Here is a 27086-nt window from a genome sequence, read left to right as displayed (position 1 = left end):
ATGAGTACTTTCTCTCTTAAAGACGTTTCTGAAGAAGACAAAGGAAAACTCCTGACCTGTTATGGGTTTCCCCCCGACTCATACACACATACACAATTCCTTTCATTTTGAGCAATGGCATAAATAATTAGGACCTAATATCTGACTGTTTATTTTCAATGACCACAGATTACGTGTGTGCTAACCAGACCTCATGTAACTCCACAGATGAGTGTATGAGTATAGCATCAATCTAAATGTAATAACATTATTTATAGATTTAACAAATTTGATGACATAATTTACGTCACATAATGTGAAGTGTGAATAAGTGTTCAATTGCTATCTTAGATATAATGTCACCTCAATTGGTACAATTAAGCTAAAAATGAGGAAGCTGCTTGATTTACACTACACACACACAGGTCTTTAAAGTTTTTTGTTTGTGACATTAAATCATCGTTTTTTAATGTCAACAAAAGCTCCCCTAAGCCCCAAATCAAAAATCTTCCCATATAGCAAAAGAATTGTGATCCAACTTTAACCAAAAATCCAGAACGAATTTGGCAGCTGAGCTGGCCCGGACTTCCTTAAACACAACGGTCCAACAAAGCTGTTACAGATGCGGCCTGCACTTAGAACTGTGCCCCGCATTGTGCTTCGCACTGAATCAGTTCTTATTATTATATCATTATGCATTCTTATTTACACAAATAAACTGCAATATGCTTGCATCCTTGGTTGGCACCACGCTGCAAGTTACTTTGTTTATAACTAACACCAGATCGCAGATATTATATTTCTAAAAGTAATGGCATGGGATATACATAGATTTCGTTTTACTTACATACCGGTGTCACTTCGCTTTTCTGATTACGCTCCGTGACCGCGCAAATGTAAAACCAGGTTATCGTTCAACATTCAAGGCGCAAGCGCTGTGCGGATCTACAAGTCTGAAGATGGATTCGGATTAGCGTCGTTTGTGGTTGGGGTTATGTCTGCCGTTTTAAAGTCGTATTTCCCTCCGCGAGTCGGAACATACATTCCAGTCTACATATGAGTAGTACATTAGGCAAAAAAATCAAATGGGTAAAGTTTTACTGCATGTTGCCATTTTAAGAATATGCTCCCCAAAGACTTCACTCGTTAAACTGTGCGCACGTTCTCGAGGGTTGGCTCGGGTACTCTGGGTATCTCTCCGGGAGCGAGCGAGGAGGGCAGGCATTAAGTTGGGCAGCAGACAAACTTATCGTAACTCATTCAAACTCCCCCTGGCCAGCAGACTGTAGTCAGAACGACTGAATGCACACGACACGGGCGGAAGGAGACGCTTGAAGTTAGCGCAGACATTGTTCACAACTCTCTGAAGTTTAAGATTATATGTATTTAGTTTATATAAAGGAGGGGCGAAGAGGGTTTTTTTTTTTTTGCTGCAGTTATTTTAAAAGTTTCGCGGCATGGTACGACTGGTTTACGCACACGCTTATTGAATTAAATCGGACAGACATTCCTCTGAAGTTCATTTACAGACTCCCGTAGAAGTTCCTTTGTTTATATGTGATATTTTCACAAAGCGGAATGCCAGTAGTATAGCCTTTTCTTTTTGTTATGACGGAATAGTAGTAACATTGTCGTTTTATACAAGTGCGTTAAACGTATTTACTTTTTAACAAGAAAACAATCTGGGGTAAATATCCTTGAAGAGGTTTCTACTGATCTGGTGCCTGGACCTCTAATTTTGACACCTGTTGCATTTGAATGTGTCAGTGCAAAATACCGTGTTACAGTGTATGGGGAAACCTACATGCTACGAAGAAGCCAGCGCTTATGAGGGAACCTTCGGAGGGGACTGTAAGAATTTTTTAAAAGACTTTTCCGAAATCTGAAGCTGGATAACTGAATGAAAAACACAAACAGAATTTAACAAAGGTGGATTTAACAAAATATCTTCAAAAGAGACCAGCATCATACTTCTATTTCATTGAGGAAAAAATAACTTCACGGACATCTGTAAAAACCTGCACATTCGCTACTTAGACTTCGCTGCGGATCTCGGACTAAGGTTTGGAAGCCCCGAACATCCCGGTGAGATTGAATGTCACTTAGCCAAAAGATACAAGTAAGAGTCACACCATCCATCCCCTTCATTGTACATTTTAACTAACTTTCACAGCGGCCTTGAATTGTTGTCTTCTGTGCTGTTAAACATATAACTTTCTGCATCCGATAACGATGTATTCGAAGAAGTCCTGACTGTACAAAGAGAATGAGTTACTTTTTCTTTACTAAAGCTTAAAGCGCCTGTTCAGTGGTTACAGTTGATGCAAGTTACTTTTTAGTAGCACGCGTATGCGCGTGTCTAACAAGTCGTATTAAATAAGTGGGTGCTGTATATGGACTCGTTTCTTCAGTTAATCATCTGTTGTAGGTGAAAAAGTATGCTGACTGACAAAAATGGGTCGGAAGTTTGTGTCAGAAGAGTCGTCTTTTTACCCTGCCAGCCGACATAAAACATATTGACGACTTGACAGTAGGTCTTGTTGCAGACCCGTTCATAACCGTTGGCTCTCATCTATAGACAGACAGTTTTTCGTTGGTAAATCGAAAAGTAGGCTATTGCTTAATTTACGCCCCTATACGAGTCTGGATTATACACTCAGATTGATAACCATAATCCTTGTATGCATAACTGTAGTTGGGAGATCTCATTCCACGCATGCTCTTTCAATTATTCCGTAATTGATACACTCATCAAAGAGAACGAGAGCCATACAGATTACAGGCTAATTATTTCTTTGGAACTCCATTTGGAACCTGTGGACTAACATTCCAGCTAACATTCCTTAGTTTGATGTGAGTACCATATAAAGCCATTCAAAATCACATCCACACCTCGCTTTTATCTCATGCTTTGCATCGGCGTGCTAATTAATTGTGGATAACTCTGCACTATAGTAGTCATGTAGCCAATTTGTATTCATACTTTATATTTTTAGTGAGCCTCGCACATAGCCTACTAACACGTAGTCACAGGCCAGGCAATTTATTCTACTAAAGCTAATAAATTATTTTAAATCTAGGCCTATCCAGTCCACCGATATATTTTCTTCATGTATGTCCTCACAACGTAAGTGGTGCAGAACTGAGTCGTTTATTGCGAATCCAGCTACAATACTTGGCCAAAAGTGCTTTGTATTTACACAAAGCAATTAGCAATTATAGCAATTTAGTGGAACGCACTCGCATTTCGTGGCGAGTCTTTTTCTACATGGATCTCGTTTTTATTTATAGCCTATATATTTATTTATATATAGTGCCTCAATATGTTTTTCCGCCGCATTATTGCATGAATGTGCGTGTTTAACACTTGTTGACGTCGCTCTGAAGGCGCTGCCATGCTGTATGTAGTATGTAGAAACTTTGCACAATGCATACACAGGCTACATATTGCCGATATAACCACAGCTGAATTCTGTTGTCAGTTACACATGCTCTTTCAGTTAGTCTACAGGACGTCTGCGTGCTATATGAACAAATTCTCCGTAAGTTTCCTAACATTCTCTGCAGTTCTAGTGCGCTATATTCCCATGCTTTCGTGTGACGTTTTTCCCCAGCGCATATGCTTGCGATTTTTCAATATTTATCGTTTTCTACCTTATACCTCCTTCCGAAACTGTGAAATACAATGCATTCAATTTTTCATTGACGTAAAGTATTTAATTGTATTAATGGGAGATTATTTAATGGGAAGCCCAGTGAGTGTCGTTTAATATGTTATAATCATTTTTTCTCATTATTTATCTCTTTATTTTCTGTGAAAAATAGAATGTTACTTTAAAAATAATTTTAAATAAATTTTTAAGCTCAATTATATTTTTCATTTTGCACAATGCTTTGTGATTGTGACTTATAAAGAAAAGTACGTTGTTAAAGTTTCAGCTCGAACAGTGAATTGTTATTAGTAATAATAATAATGATAATAATAATAGTAATAATACTTTTTTCATTTGGCAGAATTATTTTATGAGAAATTAAGATATTCTCAGCAGTCCAGCAACTGCAATATTAAACAGAAAAAAGTAAATGTGAATTGAACCTGGGACAGAAATGAAACCGGAAACGGCTTGGGGCTCTTTTACTTCAGAGGCGAACAGTGTGCCGATGAGAAGGTTGCAGGAGAGCTGTGCTGCTGTTTGACAGAGCGCTCGAGGACCGTCACAAAGGGCCTTGTTCCTGTAGCACACCTGACAGGTTAAACCTTTGTTTAATTTCGCACAGGCATGTTTGCTTAATTTCCCCTCCCACACCTTTATTTAAAATCTGTTTGTGAAGCTGAGGAGTCCCGGAATGAAATCCTGTCTCAAGGCCTCCGGCCTGCGCAGAAGAAAAGCTCTCGGTCATATCTCTGGCAGAAACGGGGTCTGCTGTAGCCTCAGGAGAGGAGTCGGCACGTAGAGACAGCCCCACGGTTAACTTCCTCTCCTCAGGGGGGGTCTCCCCTGGGCAAGAACTTGGGAACTAATGTAGATCTTAGGGTCCCTGACCCTCACCTCCAATTCCCTGGAGTAAACCCCCCCCCCCTCTCCAAAACCCTACCTGCTCTCCTAAGCGGGAAGACAGCTGAGACCGTTCTAAATGGGTTGCGAGGTTAAGAGGGTTCGCTGTTATGGTCGACAGGTCTGGTGCGTTCCCATTGGCCACTCTTGGGTTCTGAATTCCATCCTGGCCCCTTTGTGACAGCCCCCCCCCCCCAAACCCCCCTCCCCCTCCCCCCCAGCTCTGACAATGAGACAAACCAAAATAGAGGTGGTGGGGGGAGGGGTTGGTGGTCAGATATACCTTCTCTGTCACGGGGCTGTCATCAAGGTCCCAGAACGCTAGCCGATGTCGCATTGTTGGACGTTGGCAGGTAATGTGGAATCCCTCCCTCCCCCATGGGCTCTGACCATTCAGGATCTTCCGGGCCTGGCTCGGGGGTAATGATAGACAAGCGGTCAGAGTTCATTCCTTTCTGGAGGGGAGGGGCTTTGTGGCTCTGCGGATCAGGCTGAGGATCGTTTCAGTTCATTGGGACGTTAGATTGGTGTTGCTATTTCTGCATCATGCGCCGAATGCATCTAGTGAGAAACCCATGGGGGTCGGGGGGGTGAGGGGGGGGGGTGTGAGGATGAGAAAGGGGTTACAGACAGAGCAGTGCTGAGGGTGGGGGCGGGGAGAGGAGGGTCTGGAGCGCTGTGTAAGCCAGGAACACTGTGAGGGCAGAGGAGCGCGGTTGGATCTGACTGATTTAAGACATTGATTAAGTGAAGTGAATGAATGTGTTGAGTGAATTGACGGGCTGCCGGCTGGAATGAAAACCTGCAGACACTGACTGTGTCCCTCCTGGAAAAGCAATGGGAACCCTTTAGAGTGCTGATGCCTATTGATAAAACCTTCAACAGCACACCTGCGGGACCTGTGGTATTCCACACGCGCATGCGCACACACACACACGCACACACACACACACACACACACACACACATCCTCTTATCTCCCTGTAAAGCTGCTCTTTCTGTTCTGGATGGTGGTTATTTAAATTGTTTTATAATAACATTCAACAAAAATATACCTATTACGAAGGGGCAAAACAGGAATGTGGAATTTTAAATATGATTCAACGAATTCCAGATTAAAAACGCCTGGAATGCGGAATTTATCACCCTCCCATTGTAATAAATTTAGATATTGGTGGGAGTAAGTTGAACTTGCAATGCACACAAACCCAACCCACACACACAAATCTCCTCTGAGTCAGTGAGAGCCATCCTTTTCCCTTTCTATTCACTGGCACCGCACGGCCCCCCGAAACCTGCACACCGCTTTCATCCTCACACTAATACCGATGTGAACGCTGCCTGATTGTCAGCAGCCCCCCACGCTCCCTCCCCTCACACAAAGCCCCTCAATGGGCCCTGCAGAGCCCGCAGTCCATTCAGCCGCCCGGCCCTTTCCTTTTAAGTGCTAATCGCGCGCCTGTTTAAGCCCTGGAGCAGCAGGACCACACAGCGCAGCAGACGCTCTCCTCTGTGAGCCCGCCTGGGCCCGGCGCTGCTGCTGAGGAACGCTCTCTGAACCCCCCCCCCCCCCAAAAAAAACCCACCGGCAGCTCAGCGCGGCTGGGTCTTTTGTCGCCAGCCAGCTCCAGCTTGTAGCCCTATTATGTGCCTCCTTTGTGACCGATGGTTGCGGAGAAGCCCCCATACTCCGGTTGATGAGCAAAGGAGGGGTGTAGTGGTGTGGGGGTGCGGGGTGGGGGTACAGCAATAGAGCGGGGGGGGGGGGGGCATCACTCTCGTCACACCATCAATGTCACTGCCTCTTCACTAACGCTCCATGTATCTGTTCAGCTGGATGTTTTGGAGTACTGTGCTGAGATGTTACTCATTTCATTTATTTTTTTATCATGGGGTTAGTCTGTGATTGACCAAATAACTGGATGTGATGTGATAGAAAATACCATACTGTGCTTGTTTGTCTGAAAGGGCAGCTATTTCAGTTAATTCATGTATCAGTGTTTATCAATAAAACAACATTTAAGTGTTTTAAAAAGACACTTCTAGGTGCTGAACATTTACTGTTTTACAGCTTTTTGTAGCATTTTGTAGATTTCCCCTCATCTGTCCTGTCCAAATGAAGGGCAATATTGAAACTCACACCTCCCTTAAAGGGTAGGAGAGATAGCAGCATCTACCAGTGACTGGTAATAATTAGACAATCAAATTGGCTAATTCATCAATGGCTTTCTTTGTTGAGAACATATAAGTGTGGCTGTTTGGGTAAAGTCTTTTTCAGATTGAATTTAAATTTCAGTCCTTTTTTTTCTTTAACAGAGAGATTATTTTCTTTCCTTTCTGGATCCATTCCACAGAACATGAAAACCCCTCGCTGAGCCCATTCTGTGTTCGGTCCCTTTTTACCGTCCATGTGGTGAAGGTTGACTCTCATTAGCACAGATGCAAAATATCAAGGCTCAGTTGTGTTTACAAACCCAGGAAGGGCTCGCTTGTTCCTCTTCCGAGCTGCGGCCGGGCCCAGTGTAAACACAGCTGTAAACGCTGCGTCTGGCGGGTTGTTGATGAGTTTCGGGGGGGTGGGTGGTTTGTGGGTGTGATGGTCCTTGTTTCCTCCAGCCTAATCTAATATGCAAAAGCGGACAGAGCTTCAAAGTGGGAGCTTCTGTTCCAGCAGGGCAGATAGATTTCACCGTTATGCTTTGTTTTGTTTTTTTTGTTTTTTATAAGGGGTGGATGGACACCGGCCCAGAATTGGCAGTTCACTTGAATGCCGGGGAAAGCAGAGCCAAGCCATAGTTTTGACTTCAGTGCAGATCCCACCTATAAACATAATTGCAGCGGCTTTGCTCTCATGCGTTTTTATTGTGCAGCTCTGCGTGCGCCACAAGGAATGGAGTGTTTCTGTGTTCCCGCAAATGAGCCTCGCTTCTACCCGAAGCAGAATGCTGCTGGTTCCCCAGAAGCGCTCGCGGAGATGGTCCGGTGCTCTTCGATTTAAAAGGCAGCCTTTTTCCTGTCCTTGTTTGTCTCCGGAATATTTTAATGGTTGAATGCTGTCAGGTGGAATGAGCAGAAACCTGGCAACAGATCTGTCCCTCGAGTTATCCGTGCCTGCGCGAATCAGCTGTGGCGGAGACTAGGCTGGATCGGCAGAAGCGTCTCCACGCGTCTCCAGAGCGGAATCTTTGTGTGTCGGCTGGCAGCACGAGGCCCCGTAATGCAGAACCGCCATGCTTGTGCTCGCCCTGTTTTGTGCCCGGTGTCATCTGACATAAAACGTCCTCGAGCGCGGCCAATGCGATTGGTTAAACATGGCAGAGCTCCCCATAGTAAATGGAAAATAAACGAGCGGGTATTCGAGTTACAATATTGAGGATTTCCGTGGCGTTTCAAATGAAAACGGTTCTTGCCAATTGAGCCGGGTCTTTTAAGCTTTCACTGAAGTACAAAATCAGCAAAATCCCAGGCCCCCATGTCATCATTAATGCTGGCCTCCAACCATTACCCAGTTCGATAGCAGCGGCTGACTGGATGCTTTGCGGTGCAGAGCTTTTCTGAAGATTAAGAGTAAGTGCAGCTATACAGCATTATTAACGTGTTGCTGAATCGGAGAAAGACAGCGGTTCGTATTTTTTCCTTAAAAATAATCTAAAAGATACAAATAGCCGATCCAACTCAGTTTATATTTGAATTAAATTCACATGTTAGTACAAGTTCAGCTGAACAAAAAACTTTTTTTGCCAGAAACTATATGCCACTCTTTTTGTTTTCTTTTTTTTTTTTTTGTATTGCCTTCAATTCAGCCAAGGGATTTTATTACAAAAATAATTTGTGGTATTTATCCTCTGATGGATACGATGTGAATGCAGTTGTCTGTGGTTGCTCGGGGTTAAGCGTGCGTTGGAAGGATTTCTTCCGTGCGAGAACTGAAATGTAAAACCTGACGCTGGTGTCGGTCTGTGGGAGCCGGTCTGTGGGAGCGCTGAGCTCAGTGCTGTGGTTCTCTCCTCTGATTGGCTGAGGTGAGCAATAGCCTGGTATAATAGTTCGGTGTAATAGCTGAGCAGATCCCGGCTGATCCGCGGTGACCCGGCACAGCGAGAACCCTGCGGGTGACCCACGAACCCCCCCTCCGGTCCTTAAGCGGACTTAATTGGAGTCATTAACTGCTTGAAAAACCAGGGAGAAAATTACCCAGGCCCAGTTGAGCAAACACTACTTCAATAGAGTCATTTAACACCCCGATGGGATGGGTGCCAGGACGGGGGGCCACAGAGAGAGCCCCAGATTTAGGGGGTCACACAGGCGCAGCAGGCTTTTGGGGGATGGGTGCTGGGGGCAAGCGTGTTGTGGTGGGGTATACGCGGATGGAAAATACTCCTGCTTGTATCTGGAATTCCCTTATGCTCTTACAATGGTAATACCATTCCTTAGTTTAAACTGTCTTCTTCAGAACCTTTAGACAAGGATTTCAAATGTCTAAAGGTTGAAGAGTCATACATTTTCCTTAGTTGATCGTGGCAGTTGCTTGCAGCCCCAAAGCGGTTTCTCAGAGCATTAGACTAGAGTTGCGGTTTTTTTCAGTGTATGGTCTGGAGCGGGGATCGAAGTGAGGTTCTGTTCAGTTCACTTAGAACCAGAACCAGGAGCAGAGGAGCTGTCTCTGGCAGTTTTGCAAGCAGTACCAGGGCAGTTCTGTAGACCCACAAGGCTGAATTTGCTGCAGGGTTTTTTATTTGAAACACACTGCAGGGTTTTTGTCTCAGGTTTGTACAGGGAGGGTTTGATTGAGGGGCCCCCACTCTTCAGCTGCTTTGGCATGATTGCTTTTATTATGGAGTCGCGTTACAGGTTCTCAGCCAAATCTTTATTGGTATTTTCCATTTTTCCACGTCCAGTTTTTATGGCACTGGCCCTGTTTGCCTTGTCCTTCCTTGCCAAGCTTAAAAGTCCCTGACATGTGGACAATTTCGCTTTCTCTCCATGTCTCCCCCATCTCCTCCCGTCTCTCCCCCTCTGTCTCCCCCCTCTCCCCCTCTCCCCCTCTCTCCCCCCCTCTCTCACTCTCTCTCCCTCTCTCCCCCTCTTGCCCTCTGTGCTTTCTCTCTCCCCCTCTCTCCCTCTTGCCCTCTGTACACACACACACACCCTCTCTCTCTCTCAGTATGGTTTGGGGGGTGTAATCCCAGGGTAATGAAGCCAAGACCCAAAGCCCTCGCCCCGAGCACATTTTCCGGCTGATTACCCCTCTTTGTGCGCTCGTTTACAGAAACATGCCGACTGCGACACATCGAAATGGGACGGGGGGGTGCACGGGGTACTGGGGTGGGGTGGGGTGGGGGTACAGGGGTGGAATTATTTTACAGGGCAGGATATTTCAGAGATTTTTGTTTTTGCTCTGTCAATCTTTCTCCTCTGTTCTCAGCCCCTCGTTCCTTCCCTCCCTCCCTCCCTTCCTCCCGCTTTCTCTCTCATCCTCCCTCACTTACTCTCTCTCTCCTTCTGATGAAAAGGTGGAATCCAGCACAGCCATTAAAGAAGATTAGAAGTGCAGTGTGCAGCGCAGTGCTATGAAGAGGCGTATCAGAAAAGAGCCTCTGCTAACCAGAGAACAGGCTAATGCTGTGATGCCATTGGCCTTGAGATACAGAGACAGATAAAGAAATGAGTAAGATGTGAATGTGAACACCCACCTGTATCGTATGTGTAATGCAACCTGTTCTAGCTGTAGCGTGTGTTCATCAGCACATTGCATTGGATTTAGGCATTTAACAGATGCTCTTTCACAGAGAAGCGTAAGTGCATGCAAGCAGATTTAGGCAACATGCAGAGACTATGCCAAGTCATCAGTACATGCATGCAGTACATATAGTGCACACACACTCTCACACACACACACACACACACACACACACTCACTCACACACAGACATACTCACACAAACTGACACATATACTCTCATACACATTTAAACAAACTCTCAAACACACACACACACTCACTCACACACACACACACAAACAGGCACACATGCACACACACTCGCACACACATGCACACACACGCCCATATCATGTTGCATGGATCAGAAGTGCTTAACAGGACATGAAGCCCCCTCTGAGCCGCGTGTGTCAGGACGGTATCCGTGTTTCTGGAATACTGTCGCGGGATTCCCGCTCTGGCAGAGGTAACCCGCTGTGACAGGCGCGGTGCGTTCTGACAGGGGTAATGTCCTATCACCAGCCTAACGCACCGTGGGCCATACTGCAAATCAGGGCTGTGCGTGTTATGGGCACGTCTCTCTGTGCAGCGTTGAGCGTGAGACACTAACGCTCTGGAGTCTGCACTGGGAATCGAGTTCAAACAGGCAGCAGCGAAAAAGCACCAAATGGAGGATAATCGTTGTAATGCGTAATGTGGAGACGGAGTGCATTTCCTAGAGCCCTGTAGTCAGAAGCCATTTAGCAGCGAGGAGGGCGGGGTGAGGAGGTCTACGACGGGCCGAGGGGGCGGCGTCTCCTCCACGGCCCAGAGAGGGAGCGACGTGTTCGGGGACACGCTGGCAGCGTGAAAGAGACCATGTGACCCCCGGGTGATATGGCACGAGCGTCCGGCTGCCATGTTGATCAGTTGTAAATCACGCTCCCTCCGGCCGGCCAACCCAAACAGCGCGCCGTGAATGGGACCCTTCTGGTGTTTTCGGCGGTTGGTGTGGTCTCCTGTTTATTTACATTTCGATCGATTCATTTTTTGTACATTTTTAAAAAAATGTAGTGCAAGCAAGGAAAGGGCCCTGAGATTCTATGAAGAAGGCGGCGCTGTATCTGGGGTTTACTGAAGGAACCCGGAATGTTCTGTCTTGTAAGGAAGGCAGTTAATGACCTGTTGCAAAGAGGGTTCTTTGTGTGGGTACACCTGCAGGTTTGTGTGTGTGTGTGTGTGTGTGTGTGTTTGTGTGCTTGTGTGGGTTTACTGTGTGTGTGTTGATGTACTGTGTATGTGCGTCTACTTGAAAGCTTGTGTGTGTGTGAGTATGTGTGAGTGGTTTTCTTGTTAATTTGTGAATGAGTGCAAATGTGTGTACAGTACATGCATGCAGTTATTTTGTTGTTGCGGGTGTGCGTGCACTCAAGCATACGTGCAGATTTATGCTGCTCTATGTTAGGAAAGCTGTGTGTTTACATGCATTTGTATATTTATGAGTTTGCTATGCTTCCATTTGGCCTTTGCGAACAGGACACAGCCGCCAGCTGTGTGTCTGTGATGGAGAAGCAAAGCGAGGGTGGGGGTGGGGGTGGGGGGGGCTGCCACGCAGGGCCTGCGCAGATGGGGGAGCGGGATGCATCTGCCCAGCAGGCCTGTCCGTGTGGCCTGCCTGCGCAACGTGGCCACCGGTGGCCACAGGTCTGGAGCGCGGAGCGTGACTGCGTGTCACATGCGTGTAACTGCGTGTAGCTGCGTGTAACTGCGTGTAGCTGCGTGTCGCAGTGTGTAACAGTGTGTAACAGCACCCACAGCGCTGTCCGTCACCGGGAGATTCCAGAGCTCTGTGACACGGGGCACAGGCATCTCGCCCGGGGGTAGATGCTGAGCAGGAAGGGAGAGGGACTGAGAGTGATGGAGAGAAAATTAGGAGACGTGAGAAAGGGAGAGAGAGAGAGAGAGAGAGAGAGAGAGAGGGGACCAGAAAGGGAGAAGGAAAGGCAGAGGTTCAGAGATGCAGGGAGAGGGGGAGTGAGAAAAAGAGGGGGAAATGAAGAGGTAGAGGGAAAAAAAAGGTAGTGGGAGAGAGACAGGGAGAGGGAGAGCCATGGACAGTAGGAGTATCTGGTAGGAAAGGTTGCCCCTCTCTGGTCAAGTTGCGCCATTGCAGTGTGTTGTGTGCCGGAAAAATAAATTATTTTGGGGCAAGAAATGATTCTGCAAAACGGGGAGTGTATAATTTTCAGTGAGGGCTTTTTAGTGTTTTGTGAAGTGCTGTTGTGAGTGACCCATGTTCTTTGGTGGCAAAGCTATGCCATCACATTATATTTGTAGATTTTACTCTTCTGCTTTCGACTCAAGCTAAAATTTCCTAAAGCTCAGATCTCGCTGTATTTATAATCTCTGTTAGCAGATTTTAGGTGAAATAGGACAAAAAAAGAAAGGTGCGATGAATAAAAATAGGTGATGGGCTGGGTGTGTTCAGTCCCTCCTGCGTTTAGACCTAGTGTATCATTTTGGATCACAGGCATTCGGCCCGGTGCTGAAATGAGGATGTTCTCTCAATGTTCCTGAAGGAAGTGGGTGGATGTTTGTGTGTGTGTTCGTGTTTGTGAGTGTGTGTGTGTGTGTGTGGGGTGTTGGGAGAGATATGTGTAGTGTGTGGTGTGCATGTTGTGTGTGTTGTGTGTGTGTGTATGTGTGTGTGCAGTGTGTGTGTGTGCCGCGTGTGTGTGCTGTGTGTGTGTGTGTGTTGTGTGTGAAGGTGAGAGGGAGAGTGTGGTGTGCTGTGTGTGTGTGTGTGTGTTGTGTGTGTGTGTGACGTGTGTGTCTGTGTGTGGTGTGTGTGTGTGTGTTGTGTAGGTGTGTTGTGTGTCGTGTGTGTGAGTGTCGTGTGTGTGTTGTGTGTGTGTATGTGTGTGTGTGTGCATGTGTGTGTCTGTGTGTGTGTGTGTGTGTGTGTGTGTGTGCATGTGTGTGTGTGTGTGTGTGTGTGTGAGGAGGAGGAGTGATGTGTGGAGTGCTGCTACCTTTATTGATCTGGCAGTGCTGAATACACTCAGTCACTGCAGCTTCACCGTGCTGTCGATCAGCTAACAAAGAACAGACCTTGAAACTGCCTGCCTGGTTGTCTTTCTCTCACTTGCTCTCCCACTCTCAAATCAAATCAGGTCAAATCAAATCCGCAACAGCATCAGGGAGCTTTATTTGCATTGCAGCTGAAATCGGCTATCATCAAGACATTACCAAAACACATAATATATAAAGACAAAATGGCACACCAAAACCGTATACTGAACTGAACCAGGAGTTTTCTTGCACCCCTTTGCACCCCTAAATATATATATATAGTCATTACATTATAAAATTGATGTCACCCTTGTCTGATCTATTGTTTCCATTATCTTTCAGATTGATCGATTGTTTTCTGTCTCCCTCTCACTGTCGTGTTCTCTTACTGTGACCCCAAATGCTGTAATTAAGAGAGGGAGTGAGGAGAGGGAGAGAGAGAGAGAGAGAGGGAGGACAGACGGAGGGAGAAAGGGAGTGTGGACAGGGGGAGAGAGATAGAGAAGGAGGAGAGTGAGTGAGTCAGCTCGGTCTGGGTTATGTCCTGTACCCTCTGCAGTGGCTCTGACGGGCGGGTCAGCCGGCAGCAGATGGGACGCTGCTCTTCATTTCTGTCGCTGCTCCTTGCGTAACCTGTGATCGTGAGGGCTGGCAACTGCACAAACATCACCTGCGTTGAGGCAAAAAAAAAAAAGGGTCACATGATTTAGATGTTTCGACAAATTTTAATGGAGGTCACACCGTAGTTACTGCAAATTCACTGTCATTTTTAAGATGGGTGCTTGATCTGGTGATTTATTCATATTTATTCAGGGACACTTCAAGAGCTGACAGGTGTTTTAAAGGACCTACAGCATCTCTTCACTGAAGAGCTGGGCTGTGTTTACCCACTTACTTGGTGTGCTTGTGCATTTTAAGCAAGTGAGTTCTTCCACAGAACTTTGAAAACAGTGGCCAACCAGCATTTTGATGATGTCACCATTTTGGCTGGGGTGTAACAATAGATAAGGATAGTCATGGGACTGATGAATCGGGATATTTATATACCCCAAACATCAGAGGTTCTCCTTCACCAACTCCTCACTGTACATTTTCCTCATCTTCTAGGATGGGGTTTGGAATTAAATTTTTCTCTTGGTGCTTAGAAAAGATAATTACAATCCCCCCCCCTCCCCCCCTCCCCCCCTCCCCGTCCTGTTCTCCCGACTGGAGCTTTATCAGCCCGGGTCTTTTGCTCAGCCACTGAGCAGTTCCTCCTCTCGGTCTCTGGTCTCATTTGCAGCTGAATGAAATTTATTTCCACTATCTTGCTCTAAATCTCCAGATACGGCTGGTGCCTTCTCTTACTCTCTCTCTCTCTCTCTCTCTCTCTCTCTCTCTGTCTCTTACTCTCTCTCTCTCTCTCTCTCTCTCTCTGTCTCTTACTCTCTCTCTCTCTCTCTCTCTCTCTCTCTCTTCCCCGTATCAGCGCCATCTCTCCCAACTCCGGCGTGTCTCCTGCTGCTAAGGCTTTTGTAGTGCGTGCGACAAACTACATCTAGTACAAGCTACGGAGGATGTTAGCACCCCACTCTACTGAGCCAGACAAAATGCAGTCTCGCAGAACCGCGGGGAAATGGATTTTTGCAGGGGGGCCACTCGTCTCGTATTGCGAACACAACGCTTTTAAATTTTGACTGTCGCCCAGTTCTCCACTGATTTGGCACCAGTGGTAATTTTACTGTAGCTGTTTACTGTGGTAATTTTACTGGAACTGCTGTAACAGTTTAAAAATACAGGGTTGGCTGCTTCCTGGCTATTCACACCTTTTCCACGTGCAAAAGGCCAGTGAAGGGACTGCTGAGGTGGTGGGGAGGGGAGGTGGGGGTGGAGATGTTGGGGGGTTATGGGGGGGGGGGGGCAGTATAAACAATGCAGCAGGCTTTTTTGTGTTTAGTACAGTGGCAGACAGAGGGCGCTCTCTCCCAGGATTTTGAGTGGAGAGTTGTGGAGCAGCTGTGAGGGGGTAAGACGAATCTGGGAGTGGGGGGGAGAGAGAGAGCAAGAGAGATAAAGAGAGAGGGAGAATGATAGAGAGTGAGAGGGGGAGCGAAGGAGGGAGAGTGGGAGAGAGAGAGGGAGAGAGCGAGAGAGTGGGAGAGAGAGGGAGAGAGCAAGAGAGAGAGAGAGAGAGAGAGAGATAGAGAGAGACGTTAGAGTGCTCTGTCCACTAGGGAGCAGATTGCTGTGCCCCCCTCTCAGGATGTCATGCAGCCCGGCTGATCCCCACCCGCGTATGGCTGCACCCCCGCCCCCCATGTGTGTCGTTCCAGTGTAATTTATGGCACAGCTCTGATACTGTACTTTAGCAGGGGGGCTTCCTGGCCTCTGCATGGGGATTTTCAGTTTAGCTAATGGTACATATCATATCAGAATTTCACACCAGCTCCCCCTCAGGGGCCTAGCCACGCTCGCGGCAATTAGAGTGACAGGGGGGAGGCTGCTGCTGCTGCTGCTGCTACTACTACTGTTACTGCTGTTAGTGCTGTTAGTGCTACTGCTGCTGCTACTGCTGTTACTGCTGCTGCTGCTACTGCTGTTACTGCTGCTGTTGTTGCTACTACTACTGTTAGTGCTACTCCTGCTGTTACTGCTCTTGTTACTGCTGCTGCTTCTGTTACTGCTGCTGCTGCTGTTACTGCTGCTACTGCTGTTACTGCTGCTGCTGCTACTGCTGTTACTGCTGCTGTTGTTGCTACTACTACTGTTAGTGCTACTCCTGCTGTTACTGCTCCTGTTACTGCTGCTACTGGTGCTGCTGCTGTTACTGCTGCTACTGCTACTGCTACTGCTGCTGCGGCTACTGCTGCCACTACTTTTACTGCTGCTACAGTTGTTACTGCTACTGCTGTTACTGTTACTGCTGCTGCTGCTGTTAGTGCTACTGCTGATCTTCTCAGCACACTGCTAAAGCGTGCTAACCATCCCCTCCTTTTTCTGTCCTCCTGCACATTGCTCCCTCCATCTTCCTCTCCCTCCCTTCTCCAGCCTCTCAGCGATAGGGTGGCCTGCAGACAGTGTGACTGCCTGGTCTCCCAGTACCTCTCCACCCTGCGAATGCGCACCTCTTTAAGTGCCATCTGTCCCCTTTCCCCTGCCCTGTGCCAGTTCTGTGGCCATCTTCCTCCTCTCTGCTGACCCCATGTGACTTTTAATTTTAACACTCACCCAGGCTTCAATTTTGCATCCTACCAATCCGGGTTACCAGTAGATTTGTTTTCATTTGTCTTCTGTTATAGCTGTTACAGCACCAAATGAAAGGAATTTTTTCATTGTTTTGCATTGTGTCATTGTGTGGATATGGATCCATAAAAGGAGTCTTAAAGGAACAATAAAACATCAGTAAATTAGTGAATAATCATAACTACCAGGCTTCCAATTTAAATTGCTCATGTAAGTTGCTCCTGAATACAAAATGCAGAGCCATTTTTGCTCTTGGATATTTGGAGCCATTTTGGCTCTTGGAGATCTGGAGCCATTTTGGCGAGCTCTGTGTGTGCCTTCTCTGGGCGGTACCCTCCTCACGCCCCGGGCTGAGGCGAAGGAATCTGAACCCGCGCGTCTCCAGCCGGGCCCTGATGGCGGTTCATTCCGCTGCCAGGGCCGTTCTTGGTCCCGGCCCAGGACCGCGGGCCCGGCCTGGGCTCTGGGTTTGCCATTAGCGATCAGCAGGTGGGTCGTGTTCGCCACACGCGGGCCGTTTACCAGACGGTCCGCACCGCAGTCAAGCCATCAATCCGGTTTCGGCTGGCAGGCTCTCCCCCACTCCTGCCTCTGCACTTAATGACTTCGCATTAAGAAGACATTTCCAGCTGATTTTAACTTCTTCTCCCCCCCCCCCCCCCCCCCCCAGAACGATCTCGCGTTGTTGCGAGTCACGCGGCGGTTCTGCGTTGGGGCGGGATAGTGGCGGCCGATGGCTCGGGGGGGCGCCCGGGGACCCCAGCGGCGGGGTTCGAGAGTGAGGTGGCTCTGACTGGCTGCCACAGGCTCCTGCTGAAATCCTCTTTGTCATTGCTCTGTTCCCATCACGCATCTGGAGTGGCTGAGTTCTGGTTTGCTGTCAGGGCCGCAAGGTTTTTTGAGCAGCGGTGTTGTGTGGTGTGGGGGGGGGGAGCAGAGCCAGTCTCCCCCAGCGAGAGGGGTCAGGCCTGGGGAGACGTCTCCAGGGGACCGGGGCGAAACAAGAGCTGATATGAAGGAGGAAGGGGGCAGTGGAGCGCAGCACACTGGAGGAGAAGTAACAAACACACTGACAGAGCGAGAGGACGAGGGAGAGAGAGAGAGAGAGAGAGAAATGGCCGCAATATGTGTGGATCCAGGAACGAGTGTTTGTGCTGTGTGTGTGTGCATGCATCTGTGTGTGTGTGTGAGTGCGTATAGTGTTTGCGTCATGAATGCAGTTATATTTGTGTTTTGTGTGTATGTTTGAATGTATAAATATGCATATGTGTTTTTCATAGTGTGTTTTTTTTACTGTTTGTGCATATGTGTGCATTTTTTCCTTGCGAATAGTATGTCTGTGTGTCAGTTTGAGGCTGTGTGCCTGCATTTCACTTAGGGGAAAGGAGTGAGTGTGTGTGTGTGTGTGTGTGTGTGTGCATAGTGGGGAGTCTATGGGATGCAGAGGAGACAGGATTGTCAGTTGGGGGAAATGTGTGTGGGAGTCTGTGGGCCCTAGAGGAGAGTGTTTGTTGGGGGGGGGGGTGTTGGGGGTTGGTGAGTGGAGCTGCCAGAACAGTCAGTCCACACTCTGAGCTGAGAGTGCTGGAGGGCGAGAGAGCAGGAATGTGTGGAGAGGCGGAGGGAGGGAGAGAGAGAGAACAGAGAGGGAGGGAGGATGAGGGAGGAAGAGAACCAGCACACAGGGAGAGTTTGAGAGGCAGTGGGAGAGAGAGAGAGATGGGGAGGAACTGTCATTATTAAAGTCCCTTGTCACACAGTGGACTCCCAGGAGAATTCATGTTTCTGCACTTGAGGACCTGATACACACACACACACACACACACACAGACATGCACACGCACGCACGCACACACACACATGCATGCCTTCAGACATACCACACACACACACACACACACACACAGACACGCACGCATGCACGCACACACACACACACGCGCGCGCACACATGCATGCCTTCAAACACACACACACACACCGCAGTACAGAGAAGCAGAGCCATCTCATATTACCTGTATCACTCACCCATACACAAGTTATGTATGGAGAGCAAGTGCACTTCATCATGTAATGTATGCTGCTCTCACTTGTCATGTATGTGCCGTCTTCACTGGCTTTGCTGAGTGTCTCCTTGGATGAGACAGTGCGAGCACATTGTAGGACTGAGATATTGAACTATTATATCAGAGATATTATCAGATAAATATTGAGGTCTCGTATGAAGGTGTCATAAATATTGAGGTGTGCCAGGTTCACTTCCCAGGTGGAACACTGCTGTGGTACCTTTCAGCTAAAATGGTTGTATGTAAAAATAAAAAAATAAAAGCAAAATTGTTGAAGACTTTCTGCTAAATACCTCAAATTAACCTTACACAACATTTAAACAAATGCTAGAAGTCCATACGTCTGTGCCTTTTGTCTCCCTTACCTCGAGTTGTTCCCTGTTGAGAACGTAAACAGTGCTTTGTGTGGGAACCCTTGAACTGACTCATGGAAGCCTGACCACAGCCCCCCCCCCCCCCCAGCATGCGGATGCGCGGGGGAGGCATCGGGCCGGTATCGGAGACAGCAGCAGGCATCCTCTGCCCGTGTGAGTGGGTATCAGAGAGGACAGGAGCGCGTAGCTGCTGCCTGACAGTCTGAAAAACAGGAAGCTGGCACACGGCTCGGCTCCGTTCCGCCATTGTGTGCCGCAGGGCGGAGGTCTCCTGGCCTCAGGTTTATTACCGACCAGCCCGTCCAGAGAACACGGCCTGCCTGTTTGCTTTTCACTCTCGGGTGGATAAGCCCGAGTTTTCTTAGTGCGCTATGCACTGAATACGGTTAAAAGAGAAAAGTACAGAATGTGTAGGTAATGCGGGGTAGTTTTCAGAGCCTCTTTTAGGAAAGAGGCGATCTGGTGGATTTGTGGGCGGAAGGCAGGTGCGGCTCGACGGCGGATCTCGTTAGGAGCGGGGCAGATTAAATGCCCCCGCGCGCGATGACCGCTCGTCAGGATTAAGAGCGCGCTGGGAGCCGAGCGGGTTCGAGGCGGCGCCGCGCTCCCCTGTCAGCGAGAGCCAGCCCGTCAGCAGGCGGCCTGTGTCTGACTGCGGGGGGTCCGAGCCCCGGGGAGGGGGAAAAAAAAAACATTCGGGCTGAGCTCCGGTCCGTGACCTGTCACAGGCACCAGAGCAGCCCTCTGTGGAATCGGGTAGAATCGCTTCGGTGGAAATGCGGGGTATTGGATTTCGGGGTTGGGGTTTGCGATGTTACGCAGAGATGGCTAACGTACCAGGAGTGGTGAAATTTAGCGTAATCAGAAGGTGACGTTGAAGGAGACCTTGACTCTCTGTTGCTCGGTTCTGTGAGGATGGTTTCCTGATAGGACAGAGACATCACAGCATAACGAGAGAGAGGGAGAGAGGGAGAGAGAGAGGGAGAGAGGGAGAGAGAGGGAGAGTTGTGGGGAAAAAAAACAATGTCAGAAAAACAACCAGCGTCATTGCAGGAAGTCACCTTGACAGCATATTGAAAGGACCTTGGGCATTTTGCCGCTCTCAGTCCAGCTGCTTTTAAATGGGAACGAAAACAACAGGCGTGATTCACAGTTTAGACCTGAGTGTGGCGCCGCCGCCGTCGTTCACATCGCAGCCGGCCTCGCCCGTCTCTGCCGGAGCTGCCGCAGCCATAGAAACCACCGGGCGCTGTTTCCGTGGTTATTGTAATTGCGGCTGACCTGGGGGTCCTCCTCTGCCCACGCTCAGTATGTCACCCCTGCCTCGGCGCCTGACCCAGGGGGAACAGCTGTGTGGAAGTGAGGGCGGGGGGTGGGGGGTGTTGGGGGTGTGCGGTGTCTGTCAGCGGTATTAATCCCGGCCGCACGCGAGGCATGGGGTGCGTTCGCCGGAGCGCGGGCCGGGCTGGGGTGGCTCCGCCCCCGCCGCGGGCGGAACACGGGCGGAATTCTCGCGGCGCGTCACCTGGCCGGCGCCTTTCGGGAGGGGGCCCTCGTGACCGGCGGGACTGGGGGGCAGGTTCCCCCGTACCCCGCGTTCCTCCGGTCAGCTGGCGGATGCATCTATCACGGGGCGATCAGGGCGATTCGTTCCAGCTCTGGAGGTATGCCTCTCCTGTTTGGATTTTTCTGGCTCTCCTGGGACCATATGGGGGGGAAGGGGGGTTATCCTGGATGGGGTGACAGGTGGGGTGGGGGTTCTGGCTTTGCCTCCCTTCCCTGCCCTTTACATGTGAGTCGGGGGGGGGGCATGATGACAGTGGATGGAATTCCTAAACCTCGGGACGCTCCAGTGACATAAAATTTGCCGCCTCCATGGCGGCCAGCTGTGGAAGTGAAGGGCGCAGTAATGGGGAGGGGGGGTTAGTGATTCGGTAACATTGTTTCAGCTGCTCGGGGGGGGGCGTTCTCGCTGACACGTGGGGACGTGGGGAGGGCCAGTGAGTCGGGCTCCTCCAGGTCTGAGATGAGGAACAGGTGGACAGCCAGGTTGGCGGGTGGACCACCTCACCCGCCAACCTGTCTGCCCCCCCATCGCCCCGCTTTAACCACCCACCCAGGCCCAACCTCCCTGTCCTCCTCAGTGACCTCCTCAGTGAACTCCTCCATCACCCTGGGGGCTCTGTGCTATAGAACAGCTCGGGTTTCTGACGAGGGGTTCCTGGTGGTCCCACAGTCTCAGGGGGAGTGTTGGGTCACCGCGGTTAAGCCTGTTACCCCGTTAATGTCTGGTGGTGTTTGTAAGTTTTGTGTGAGTCTCTGTATTCGTTTTGTAGTTCTGCTAGAAAGCCCAGTGCTGATTGCCTAGGTCATGCCATATGTAGGCTATTAGCAGCTTGTACATAATAGAGGAAATTACTAATACATTTCATTAATAAACTCAAGGTGTGACCAGTGAAACATAAATATTTCCTGTTATTAGAACAGTTGACAACGACAGCAACAGACATGATTCGCGTAGGATAAGCACTCTCCATCGGTCTTCAGCAGCATCCAGTCCACTGTATGTATCACTCACTACCTGTGGAGATATGAGGATGACATAGGGCAAAGCAGGGGTGCGACATCCTTAATATTCCCCACTGAAACAGGCTGCTGAGAAATATTTGAGTCCTTATTGAAACACCCTCAATAATGTGTTTGGGGACGAGTGTTTTTTGCACCCCCTCAGACACTTTTCCTCTTTTTTACACCCCTTCCCTCCTCGAATGAAAAACGCTGTCACGTCTTATTTGTGGGTCAAGCTGCGCCCAAGTTTTAACGACCTTAAGTTTAGAGGGACAGGGTTAATTTGCCGTGAGCAGCAACGCAACCAGCATGACCGAAAATGACAGATTGATTTATGGCAGGCTATAAGTAGCCACGTCGCCTGCTGCTCGTCGTTCCCCCTCCTCCCTGCTAAAAAATCCGGCCCTGGTCTTGGTGACTCCCCCGATGGGAGACAAAATGTCGGGGGGGGGGGGGGTGGGGGGTTTAGAAAACACACCGCCAGCAATCAGCCAAATCTGCATGCTTGCCTGGACGAGTTCCAGCAGGTAATCAATTAAACTGTGCAGGCCCCGGGGTAGACACGGGGAGCTGGACGCCTCCCTGGAGCTGGAGCTCGGCGTGCTGAGAGACAGAAAGGGAAGAACAGGAGCGCGGTTCAGTTTGGTGTTTTTAATCAAGCGGCACGCGGTTGTCTATCGGTTTGTTTGCAGTGTCGCTCGTTCACGCGCCTCTCCTGAGCTACGCCGAGGCGCGGCTGCTTCCCTGTCCCCACGCCATCGAGACGGTGCCCAAGGTCTTCCCTCTCAGCCAGTAAAGCCCACTAACAAAAATCAAGGTCAAAATGGATGCCTTTTGGTTTGAGTGATTTTTTGAGTGGAGTGGAGTTCAAAGCAGGTCATGCTGTATCTGCTGTTTTTCTCTGTAGATTAAGAGCAAATGGAGAGACAGCTCTATGGGAGAAACTGAAGGGGATTCATCTCCCAAGTTGGTATTCTGCCAGTCTTGGGGGGTGAGTACACTTGAAACCGAATACCCCTGGACCTGGTGGGCTGTGCGTTCATAAACATTTGAGATGTGCATTTAAATTCCATTTGGTATTTGAATATTGTACTGCCCCCTAACTTGAGAATATATATATATATATATATATCACGTGGAGCTGCATTTAATTTGACCCAAATCTATTTATTATCTCATAAACAACAGAATATCTTTATTAGATTTACTAGAATAGTGGTTCCCAAACAGTGGATCCTGAGTTTGCATAAAAACAGTAACTTATATATGAAAAATAAGCCATTAAAACAGTGCTGATTTTTTACAGGGTTGATTAGTTCAGTCCTTGCTTCAAAATGAATAAAAGTCTATTGATGAGGAAAATGCAGCTAAGGTTCAAAATCATTCAAATACCAAAAATAATTCAGATCGGTGCCATATCATGTATGACTGCTAAGCCACGTTATCTTGCTAGGAAGTTTGAAAACCAGATCATTTCAGGGGTTATAACATTATGGATAGCATATGTATTGCATATACAGCCTCCAAATGACTCATTTCAACAAACACTGGCATTGTTTTAATTTTTTTAATCTTTGGATTTTGAAGAGATCTTAAACTAAAATCTTGCTTGGATCTTCCTTGTTTGCACTGATTTTTCTCCCTTTGGCTAAAAGCATCTGCCAATTGACTTAATTGCAAATTGTAATTTTTGAAACAAGGCTTTGTGAAGACTTTTCTCAATGTAAAACAACAACATTTATTTTTAGTGTGAATTGCCCCTTTAATGTGTGAAAGTAATGTGTAATGCGTGAAAGTTTGAGAACAACTGTATTAGAGTAGACAAAATGTTGAATATGTCTGAAAGGCTTCCATATTGCATCAGAAAATGGGAATAGAAAATCAGGGATAGAATTGGCATTCCGAAAGTAAAGCCAGTGTGGGGTCAAGTTTAGCAAAATGTATCCAAGTAGCAGTGTTAGGATATGGACAAGCGAAACCTGATCTGAGATCAGCACTCATACTCTGAGATTCTTTATTAATATAAGCCCAGGTCTTCATAGGAGCAGGTTCTTTATGAATATGAGCCCAAGCCTTCATAGGAGCAGGTTCTTTATGAATATGAGCCCAGGTCTTCATAGGAACAGGTTCTTTATGAATATGAGCCCAAGTCTTCATAGGAGCAGGCTTTTCCACCAGCATGCATCTTCCTTTCAGCTCAGTAACCTGTTTCTAGTGCTGTATGGAGTGACACAAATTACAATGCATCAGAGCTGTGTCAAGTATGCATTTGAAATGCTTTAACTCTTTATGTGCTTTTAAATTACTCTTGCAAATCCTTGAAAATATTCAATGAAATGTGTATGATCAGGCCAAAGTGTACAATCATCAAACAATGAATTATTTTGTTCTGAATACTGGAAATAAAGACTTCTGTTTTCATATTGCTAGTAATCTGCAGGCACTTTGCCAGTGTCTAAAGGGTTAAAGAATTTAAAATAATTATTTGATCCCGGTCTGACATGCATTAAGAGGCTTGTTTTTGTTTCTGTCAAGGTTGCATGACCATGAGTCTTACACAACCTCACTGTAACAATCACATCACTGGCTTGGGTCAAACCGTGAAAAGATGCAATTGCTAGCACGGATCTTCAAAATGGTTTCAACAGCAAACTGCTGTACTCATGTCTCTCTCCTCTTTCGTGTATGTTCTGTAAAGCCTCAGGACCTGATGGATGTTATTAACCATTTCATGGTTGCCCCTGGGAGACCATGCTGGGTGCTCTAGCACTGCAGGGCTGGGACCAGTTCCCTTTCAATTAACTCAAGTCAGGAAATTAAGTTATAATTTGTGAATTGGATTTTCTGAATCAAAATGGAACTCGCTCCAACTCTGCTGCGATATACATGCTCACAGTTCAGGTGACTTTAAAAACTGTGCTGTCTTACGAGGGATGTTTCAGTACTCAGTGTGAATGGGAGTAACGTCTGTTACCCAGTCCTGACGTGGTGCTGTGTAGTTGAGGGTGGATGATGAGGGTGGGTGAGAGCCTGAACGCGACCCAAATCTGACCCACTATTAGCAGCACAAGTGAACAGAGCCACAGAGACGGGCAGAGACTGCAGGAGCAGCCCAGGATAGAGACGCCCTGTGCTTTGTGAAGACCCCGACTATTACAAAAGACATTTGTCCACCGCTGTGAAGAGTGACTCTGACCTGAGCAACAAATACCTCATTGGCTGCCGGTTGTCATGGGGACGATTGTTCAGCAAGGTAACAGCTGAGCGTAGGGGGCGAACCGGCGCAGGTTGTTGGGTTGGCTTGGGGACGTTTCTCAACAGAAACCTGCGGTGATATAATCATCTGATTAGGCTTTTTGAATCATGAAAGCATTTTTTTTCCCCCCTCCTTAAATTTTCTGTAATCACTCTCTTTCCGCAAGAGAAGGAGGGCGAAAAAGGGAAAGAAGGCGGCCGGCTTTGATGTGAGCAAGTCTCCTGCGGGGAGAGGCCTGGGCTCTTGCCAGAATCTCTCTTGGCTGACAATTTCCACTCCTGGTTGGCAGCTTGAAGGCTTGGGTGATTAATTCTGTTGGGAGGATGAAAGGCCCATCATCGTTCCCGCTCCCCTCCTTCAGAAAGCTGGGGACATGTCCCGAATCCCCTCTTTGGCCGGCTGCCCACGGGCCGTCGCAGGTGATTGGCCGGGCAAGGGGAAAGATCTCGGGGTGCGTGCACCGTCCTCTCCTCCTCCCCCCAAATATAACACCATCCTCTTCTCCTCCCCCAAATATAACAGTGTTTTCAGATTTTGTTTTTGAGAAGAAGCATTATATATTTTTTTCATACTGAGGATAATCCCGAGAGGTGCATTGCCCTGTTATGAACTGAATCCAAGCCACAGCTGTCTGGCACACAACACTGCTACTGCCAGCACAACAGTGAGCTGAGAACAAGTAGACACACACAGATACAGAGAGGCACACACACGCACACGTTCATGCACACACACACACACACACACGCACACGCTCATGCACATGCATACACACACACACACACACACATATGTAAAGAGAGAAAGAAAGAGGAATATTGCATATCTCTTTAGCACCGAGTCCTGACTTGTCCGTGTGTCTCATTAGATGAGATACTCATTCCTGTTGCCCAGATGATGTTGGCCTTGCCCATTTGTGTTTTCCCCAGCTGCTGACCTTCATTTTGGGGGCTGGGGGGCGGGGGGGGGGGGGGAGGTTTGAGATGGGTTAGAGGCAGCCCTGAGCAGCTGTCCATTCAGAGGTCAGGATGGTAAGGCGCATCAGGGAAACTGAAGGTACTGTCACTGGGATGAGCTATTTCAGCTATCTGCCTAAAATCCTCATCCAAATGTTTTTTTCTGTTTTTAGTGACGCACACAATGATAAAAAGCAGACACAGATCCATTGGCATCGATGTGAATGAGCAACATGGCTGATTTCACAACCATATATTAATAATAATAATAACTGCTTCAAAGATGTTTAAAATATGGCCAGGGTTATGTAAAATCCAAGGTGACCGCTCTGCAATACACAACCATAATTTTCACACAGAAACAATTTACCTTCTCCATCTACATTCCCATCAACCATAAAGGCATAATTAATGCAATCCGGAGCTTGTGCTTCTGTTGCTCAGGGCCCTGGAAACTGAATTATTTGATGCAATAAAGAAAACTTGCCATAGACTGATAACTGAGAGCCTTCATCGTGCTTGTTGTCAGTGAGATAAGACCTATTGGCCCTGTGCTGGAATTAAAATCGGTTCCCCCTGTTGGACTGGAGTCACCGCTCTCTGAACTCCCAGTGTTGGGACCCTTTGACCTCAGAATCTGACCTCTGCGCAGGTTACCCCCACTCCCCCCTGAGGGAGCTGTGAATTAGCCTAGGACCCTGCATATGACTGGGTATTGGCACATGTGTGCAGAGAAAAATGAGGCTTGTTGCCTCTGGTACTCCGCTACGTGTGTGTATGTGGTGTCTGGCTGATTGGACACCGGGAGCCAGGCTGCGGAGTGCTTGGGAGGATGCAGGCCCCGGGGCCTACTACCTAATCTGGTTTACAGTGTTTCATATAGTAGACCTGGTGGAGCAAGAAGTCTAATGGGTGAGTGTACAGCTGGTCATTAGACTCTAGACTGCAGCTGGGAGGCCACAGGGTGAGGGTGTCTGTGTGTGTCTGTGTGTCTGTGTGTGTGCACGTGTCTGAGGGTGTGTGTGTGTGTCTGCGTGTGCGCAAGACTATGTGTGTGTGTGTGTGTGTGTGCACGTGTCTGAGGGTGTGTGTGTCTGTGTTTATACGTGTGTGTGTGTGTGTGTGTCTGTGTGCTCGCGTGTCTATGGGTGTGTGTGTGTGCGTGCACGTGCACATGTGTGTGTGCATGTGTATCTGTGTGTGCAGATGTGTGCATGTGTTTGTGCATGTGTGTGTGCATGTGTATCTGTGTGTGCAGATGTGTGCATGTGTGTGTGCGTGCATGTGCGCATGTCTGCATGTATGTGTGTGCATATGTATCTTTATGTAAGTGTGT

At 48.1% G+C, this 27086-nt stretch overlaps 1 protein-coding gene across 2 annotated transcripts in view; it reads left to right on the top strand.

Annotated features, from left to right (window-relative positions):
* Nucleotides 1–739: 739 nt before the first annotated feature.
* The window catches only part of wnt5b (wingless-type MMTV integration site family, member 5b), a 71074-nt gene continuing 44727 nt past the window's right edge, over nt 740–27086 (top strand). Inside the window, exon 1 of one of the 2 annotated variants that reach the window (XM_064343382.1) lies at nt 740–2064. Coding sequence is in view for 1 of the 2 variants with exons in the window: in XM_064343380.1 (XP_064199450.1) it covers nt 2075–2098 (24 nt within the window). In the remaining variant the exon portion in view is untranslated. Of the gene's footprint in view, nt 2099–27086 lie in introns of both variants that reach the window. The other variant, XM_064343380.1, reaches the window with a different exon arrangement.

The sequence above is a fragment of the Anguilla rostrata genome, chromosome 7, assembly GCF_018555375.3.
Source record: "Anguilla rostrata isolate EN2019 chromosome 7, ASM1855537v3, whole genome shotgun sequence".
Classification (NCBI taxonomy): Eukaryota; Metazoa; Chordata; class Actinopteri; order Anguilliformes; family Anguillidae; genus Anguilla; species Anguilla rostrata.
The sequence above is the reverse complement of the archived record's forward strand: the minus strand, read 5'-3'. Positions and strand labels throughout refer to the sequence as shown.